At 34.2% G+C, this 8,009-nt stretch overlaps 2 protein-coding genes across 2 annotated transcripts; one reads left to right on the top strand and one right to left on the bottom strand.

Moving 5' to 3' along the window:
* The first annotated feature begins 706 nt into the window (after positions 1–706).
* On the top strand, positions 707–4,042 carry LOC108856948 (uncharacterized). The gene is made up of 6 exons (XM_018630854.2): positions 707–1,007; positions 1,286–1,382; positions 1,478–1,564; positions 1,642–2,563; positions 2,649–2,730; positions 2,872–4,042. The coding sequence occupies exons 1-6, from the start codon at positions 810–812 to the stop codon at positions 3,112–3,114; spliced, it is 1,629 nt and encodes a 542-aa protein (XP_018486356.2). The 5' UTR covers positions 707–809; the 3' UTR covers positions 3,115–4,042.
* LOC108856813 (ubiquitin-conjugating enzyme 15) lies at positions 3,588–5,397 on the bottom strand. The gene is made up of 6 exons (XM_057011330.1): positions 5,250–5,397; positions 5,029–5,132; positions 4,823–4,929; positions 4,482–4,541; positions 3,953–4,041; positions 3,588–3,862 (listed from the first exon to the last, which is right to left on the bottom strand). The coding sequence occupies exons 1-6, from the start codon at positions 5,277–5,279 to the stop codon at positions 3,767–3,769; spliced, it is 486 nt and encodes a 161-aa protein (XP_056867310.1). The 5' UTR covers positions 5,280–5,397; the 3' UTR covers positions 3,588–3,766.
* Positions 5,398–8,009: the final 2,612 nt, after the last annotated feature.

The following is an 8,009-nucleotide window of genomic DNA, read 5'->3' as shown; positions in this document are numbered from 1 at the left end:
ATTGGATTACTAGGTTTATTAGGTATTAATAAGATAAATGAGACTTCTATTATGTTTATAGATAGTAATACCCAAGATAGTAATACTACTAAGATAAATATGACAACTTGTTTTTATTATTTATTTAAATAATTATTTTAAATATAATATAAAATCTTCAAATTTATTAGAAATAACATATATTTCTTCTGTTTCACGAAGAATTTCATTTTGAAATTTTCATACAATTAAGGATTATTAAAATGAATCCATTCTCTTAATAAATACATCTATTTAACTAATAAAATCCTTTATAAAATCAATTTTTTTTGTAAATAATATTAAGGTACAAATTGATATAAACTGCACTGTAATTCTAAAATGACACTCTTTATATAATAAAAAATGTCAAGATTTTAATTTTGAAACAGAAAAAATATTTGATAAATTATATAAATTGTTAACTAAATCATAAATATAAAATCTCAAAATTCTGTTTAAGTTGATGACAGAAAAATGATATATAAAATCTAAAAATAAATAAAGTACCTTATTTTAATTTTGAAATATTTTCAGTAAAGAGATAAACACTTTTTCTGTAGTAAAAATAATTTAAATAAATTTTGTAATTATTATCTGGTTACTAAAATATTATTAAAATGAGTGTTAAAATAATATTGTAAAATTCGTCCTTTAGCTTCTTGTCTTCCGCCCAAGTCAAAGAGACAACACATCATTATCAAAGGATCAAGACAGCAGATCCCCACGCGCCTTCTCTCTCCTTAACTTGAGCTTAGAGGAAACAGTCCCAGGTAAGGTAACTCACTCAAATGCCGTCGGTGATCCAGCGTCCGGCAACATCGACGGCGTCTGGAGGATCTCGGCGAGACACCAGCCCCGCCGAGTCTTTGGTTTTCACACCGGAATCAAATCTCAGCCTCTTTTCCTCCGCCTCCGCCAGCGTCGATCGCTGCTCTTCTACCTCCGACGCTCAGGACCGCGACTCTCTCAACTCCGCTCCCTCCCTGGTCAGATTTGAACTGAGTTTTAGTAACGGCATTATGAGATTACTAATCATGCAACTTCGATTTCACTGTTCATCATTTTATTTACTGCAGTAATCATTTTAAGCCTTTTTAACTGCACTCGAATCACATTTTAGAGATTGACTCTTCGCATTAATACAAGAATGTAGATTCACTACTTGAAGAAATTATTAATTATGGTTGTACACGTTTCTTGTAAATTACTTAGATCTTGCAGTTACAAAAAAATAAAATAAAATAAAAGTTAGTTTGCATGATAGGAGCGAGATCAACGGGTAAGGTCAAGCAGTAAAGATGTAGATCCAGACAAGCGGTGGAAGAATAGTCGCATCTCTAGAAAATCAAACAAAGTTAAAGGTGTACATATTGATTGATAAAAAAGTTGTCTAATTAATAGAAACAAAGCGACAAAAACATATAGTTCAATACTTATGAATCATTTGAATACGCAGCTTGGAAAGAAGAGTTTGTAGTGAATAAAGAAGATGAGATCCAAAATCTTGATTCAGCTAGGAGCTCTTTCTCTCTAGCTCTTAGAGGTGATCAGTTTTTTGATGTTTTTTACTTACCATTGATTGCTTCTTTATTTGTTCACAAAACTCATCTCTGTCTGTAGAGTGCCAGGAAAGAAAATCAAGATCTGAAGCACTGGCGAAAAAGCTAGACTTCCAAAGAACCACATCACTGGATCTCACTAGTAATGTAACCTCTTTGTCTCCTCGAGTGGTAACTGTTAAGAGAGCTTCGGTTTCGAGTAATAAATCAAGCGTCTTCCCTAGTCCTGGAACTCCCCCAACTTATCGGCATAGTATGCAAAAAGGTTGGAGCTCAGAGAGAGTAGCATTACGTTCAAAGAACGGTGGGAGAAGTCCTCCAAGTGCTGCTTTTATGCCTCTGTATAGTGGTGGTAGGACAGTTCCTTCCAAGTGGGAAGATGCAGAGAGATGGGTACTTAGTCCTCTCGATAGAGAAGGACCCGCACGAACGGCACCACATGAAAGAAAGCCTAAATCAAAGAGTGGTCCGTTAGGCCCTCCTGGACTCGCGTATTATTCCTTGTACTCTCCTGCTCTTCCGCTGGTTCATGGTGGTGGAAACAGGGGCTGTTTAACAGCAAGCTCTCCATTTTCAACTGGTGTGTTGCCACCAGCAAATGGAGGTTTCACTGCGTCGGCATTTCCTCAGCCTCAAAGAACCGATCATTGCATGGCTAGATCAGTTAGCATTCATGGCTGCTCTGAAACTCAAGGTAATATACATGAGAGTAGTATTAAGGATGCTGGAGCTGTGTCAAGAAGAGATGTGGCGACACAGATGAGCCCAGAGGGAAGCATCCGGTTATCCCCTGAGAGACAGTGTTCGGTATCTCCCTCCTTTCCATCAGCACGATCTATTGTGGAACTACTTAGTGCTCGTTCCAACCGAGCCGAGGTTGATGGGAAGGCAACTGTAACTCGCTGGTCAAAGAGCCACAGAGCTAGCTCAAACATGCGAGACCAATTACATGGACAAGCTAGGGATCCTCAAGGCTTGACATGGTATGTTCTAAAGTTCACTGAACACAAATTAAAATACTTCAAATAATCACACATAAATTAGATTTGGAGATGTGTACTTTTGTAGGGCGAAGACCGAGGAAGCCAGAATCATAGCCTGGGAAAATTTGCAGAGGGCTAAGGCCGAGGCAGAAATAAGGAAGCTCGAGGTTCTTCTCTTTGTAGCCTTTCCTTTTTTTTTCCATAAAAACAAAAAAAGAAGTTATCAATAACTTCTAATAAATATCTCAGAGAGGGTTATTAGTATTACTAATGAAGTAAGTAACTAATGTCAGAGGTACTTTTCTCAGATGAAGTTGGAAAAGAAAAGAAGAACATCAATGGTAAAAATAATGAGAAAAGTAAAATCAGCAGAGAAGAAAGCGGAGGAGATGAGGAGCTCGGTGATGAACAACGGGGTTCCAAGTGCATCCCATGGCAAGGCTTCATCTTTCAGAAGAAGTGGGAAGATGAAGAAGATAGCCTCGCTTTGTGGTTGCTTCACATGTAGTTGTTCCCCATTTTTTTCTCCAAGAAAATACGGTAAAAATTAACCAAGTCTTTCTCTATTTTGTTTCCTCATTCGTGTTGTTTGTATACGCTTATAGTTCTAGCTGTTGATTCTCGATATATAAGCGCTTTACAATGTGTAGTTAGACGTTGCTCCTATATATGAGTCAAAATCCGAGGGATGAGTCTACCCCTTTCCACCTTTTGTGGTTCCCTTTGGGATGTTAAGAGGTGGAATGATCCCTTGAGAGGACCTAATCGCTTACTTACTGATCTCATTTACATCATTGTTTGATCATATGTTAATCCGGTTTGGTTCTTGGTTCGACAAGAAAATACTGTATGTGAAAAAGAAAATAAAATCCAAATGCCTATCTGGTCTTTGAGGATGGTAAAAATCCGGTTTAGTTCGACAAGAAAATACAAATGCCTATCTGGTCTTGGAGGATGGTCAAAATCCGGTTTGGTTCTTGGTTAGACAAGAACATAAAATCAAAAAGTGTATATGAGCTTCGGATTCCGGCAATGTTTCTCTTCTCTGAGTTATTGGGAAGTGCGAGTTTGACATTCCATAGATAAAAGTGAAAAAGATGGAGACAACAAGTTAAAAGGAAACATTTAAATGTTTGATGATTCGACATTTTCAGTGTCATCATCTTCATATTACAATAGAGGGGGCTTCTCTTGGTCGTTGCATCAAGCCTTGTCGTCATGGAACCACCACCTCGTCTCCTTAGGGGACCTCCCGTTCTTACAATTCTTGACGTAACGATCATTATCTGCGGGGCGTTCCTGCAATAATAACATATGTGTTTGTTTGTGACTGAGCTCATACTTCACAGTTCATGTAGATTAGGAAATAAAAAAGAAGGAAGCAGGAACCTTTGCAGGTGAACTTGATAGCATGGAGAGAATGCTGATGCAGACCGAACTCACAGTCATTGCTGGTGACCACGAGTCATATAGAATATCTGCCAAAAAGAAGCCACAGAGAGATTTATACTATTCTCCAAAGGAATCACTATCATCAGTTTTACATGCTCAAGCTCCAAAGCAAGTACAAAATCATGAGTCTCAGAGGAATAAAGCTATGGATATTTGAAAAAAGATTATGATTTTGCAAAAGCAAAAACAGGAATTCTATCCCGAACTATGAGCAACAGACAGAGTTGGTATACAATAGAAACATTTCTAAATCACACAACCATACATCAAAACTTAGCAAATTCTACTATTACATATCATCATCAAACTAAGTCGACAAGGTATTCAAAGCATCCCTGTATATTCACATCAATAAGAAGGTATGCAAGTCGGTGTAACACACAAGTAAGATAAACAAACAAACCCTTGAGATGTGTATATCAAAACAAAATATAACTATAAGCAAAAAAAAAGATGGAGCAAATACCCAAACAAATATGTCCATTGCTGTAAATATGTGGATGTGACGGTGCCGGAGGAACAAAAACTACCTGCTCAACCAACAGCAAATGAAATTAGCCACAATAACTCATCAGAAAAAAAAAACAAAATAAATAAAATAATAAAAATTCAATTAAGTTGAGAAATATCCATAACCAAAGAGAATCGAGACATAAACATGTAAGATGACCGACCAGATTCGCTATTACAACAAATGACAAAAGAAATAAGACAAGAAAACCAAGAGGAGGATCATATTCGCTATTACAACAAATGACAAAAGAAATAAGACAAGAAAACCAAACCAAAGAGAAGGATTGAGATGACATGCCTGGGGGGCTTCCATAGGGTAATTAACGGGAAATTCAACCTGAAGCTGGTAAGTCTCGTTCGCGTAGAGCGTCCCCGGAGCTCCGGTCACATCGATTGTCCATCTTTTTTAAGATCACATAAAAAAAACAAATCGATCAAAGTATTCAAACAGAGAGAGGTGAGAGAGAGAGAGAGATCAGGGGTTCATTTTGATTCCTTACTTTTGAAGATTATCGGTAACTTTGTGCCTAAATCCAGTGGGAGGATTTAATTGCCACTCGGTAAGCTCTTTCTGCAACCTATTGCACGCGATCTTGCTTAAAGCCTACGCAGACATATGATTCCACGATCTTCAGATTTCATCATCAAAAGTTTTATATATATACAAGAGAGAGAATTAACAAATCCGTGAAGAAATGGAAGACATGCGAGAGAGAGAGACCTTGCGTGAGGGAGCGGAAGAGCTGGTCATGGCGGAGAAAGAGAGAATACAAGGTGTGCGATGCCCCCGGCTCCTTTACTCTTCACGTTTTTTTTTTTCTTCTATAGGAGGGAGGACACTTTCCTTTTCACTAAATTAATTATTTTGTATGCAACGAGTAAACTACAAAACAATATTCATAAATATAAAAATAAAGAAAGAAAGAAATAAAGCATAGATTCTTTTCCAAAAAAGTTTCAAAAAATTTGACTATTTTAGATATGGATACTCGGATCTTCGGATAAATTCAGACCGGATTGTGTGAGGTTCGGGTTGTTTCTTTTTGGGTTTGGGTTTTCAGATCCTAAAGATTTGAATCCAATTAGGTATTTGAAATTTTTTGGTTCAGACTCGGTCGGTTTTTCTCAAATCCGAATCTATTCAGATCTATATTAAAATATCTATAATTTTCAAATTTATAACGACTCAGATCAGATTCAAATATTTATGATACGAAAAGACCTAAAATATCTGAAGTACATCAAAATTTAGCCAAAATTCTTCGTATTTAATTTGAGATTTTATAAAATAACCAAAAATAAGTAATTAATAATTAAAATTGAACATATTAAACTATAAATTTGAAATTTAATTTTTTATATTACTTGATTGAAATTACATATGAAAGAATTTATATGAACCTTTTTAAGATCACATTAACTTACTAATGTTTGAAACTACATATGAAAAGGCTCATATATTTATCATCTATAATATTATTTTCAAAGTGAACAAAAAATAATTCAGATATGATGACATAAAAGTTTTAAAATAATATATATCTTTGAACAATTAAGTAGCTGAAAAACTTGAATTTACATATAACTATTAACTGGTGGTCAAGTTATCATATATGGACGGGTAAGCAAATGAATAAAATAATATAAATAAATTTTAATATTTTTATTTTTGTCAAAAAATTTAAAATAGCATTAATCTCAATATTTACTATTTGTTTTAAAATTATATATTTGTTTTATCATTACAAATACGAAAAAAATATTTTTCACTTTATTATTGATAATAAGTAAAATGAAATTTTAAAAGTATAGCTGTTTGTGTTCAACACAGGGAACATGAATCATTTTTATGTATATATTTTTTGGTAATAATCAATTTGTTCGGCCCTTTCATAAAATAATAATAATAATAATAATTAATTAATTAATTTGTTCTTATAGTTTGTCACTACTGTTATCCCACCTTTCTTTGGCACAAAATAGACAATACTAACCAAATTGCTATCACAAAGCATCATAGATTAAATGAGATTTGCTATTACATCATTTCTCTATATACAGGAAAGCATCATAGGTTAAAAAAAAAACATAGGTTAAATGAGATTTGCTATTACATCATTTCTCTATATAGGAAAGCATCATAGGTTAAGTGAGAGCTAGGCTACGTCATCACTGAGGATAGCGAATATATTAGCTGTTAGTATGGTATGCAGTATGAGACGTAGCCAGGGTTAATTTCTCTTTTATGGATGCCATTGTAGCTTTTCTGTTTTGTTGTTGTTGAATGTCTTTGTCTTCTTGTCCAATGCAGATTGGGATACAATTCGGATATCAGTTCGATTTTTTTTTAGTTTTTCAGTATTTTGGTTTATAAAAAATACTATACTAAAATAATATTTATTTTGGTTTATTTCGGTTTATATATTATCTTTTTGGTTTAGTCGGTTTTATACCAAAATAAAAATAAATTTATTTATCTTTTAGAATATTTTATGAATTTTATTTTATATGATAAGATATCGGCTTCTATATAACATGAAAATATTTCATTTTGTAAATAGCCATTTTATTTTTTATTTTACTATTTAAAATATTAGTAAACATATTATGTTAATAACTATAATAGTTTTTATAGAATAAAATAATAAAAATTAGTAATCGATAATATTATAAATAACTAAATATTAGCACACATATTTGTCAATACAAAGGTAAAAGTTATGTTTTATTTAATTTGATAAAACTGAAACATAACTTTTAACTTAAAATAAAATATTAAATTACTAAAATCAATATTTTAAAAATGAAGATCATATCAATAAAATAAATATGTATATATTCTTAATTATCTTATATATTTTACATATAATTATTCTATTAATTGATTGGTCAGTTTATTCGGTTTGGTAATGTCAAATCTAAATCACTTTATCTATTTTGGTTCAGTTAAGTTTTAAGTGGTTTCGTTTTGTCGGAACATCCATAAATAAGATAACCACACGGTTTGTGTGAGCTGAAAGACTGATGGGCTTCACTGGAACTTTGTTGTTGGTGTTAGAATATTTGGGCCGCCAAATCAAATTGGATTTTGACAGACTCTAATAGCCTCTCTCAAACTTGGTGTGGGAAAAGTCGCACACTGAATTTTTCTCGTAAAGATGAAAAAACTTCGAACGTGGGTAAAGAGAGAATCAGGAGAGAGAAAGAAAGAGGAGAGAGCTCCGTCGTCATTATTGCTTCCGGCCGACGGCGTGGGCTTCCTCAGCCACCGTCGGTCCGGATTTCTTGCCTGATTCCATCTTCCGCTTTTAAAGCTCCGTTCTTTTCTGTCTTTTCGGTTGGATATCTTGCTTCCGTCGTCGCACCGCCCTCTCGGTGGACGGTCGGCTTTGGCACACTGATGTTGCTCTTTTCCGTCAAAGGAGAACATGCGGCTTCAGTTTGTGTGTTCAGTGGGAGGCTTCTTATGCTCCGTTTTCTC

This window comes from Raphanus sativus, chromosome 5 (genome assembly GCF_000801105.2).
Source record: "Raphanus sativus cultivar WK10039 chromosome 5, ASM80110v3, whole genome shotgun sequence".
NCBI lineage: Eukaryota > Viridiplantae > Streptophyta > Magnoliopsida > Brassicales > Brassicaceae > Raphanus > Raphanus sativus.
Note: the sequence above shows the minus strand (reverse complement) of the source record. Positions and strands in the feature narration are given on the sequence as shown.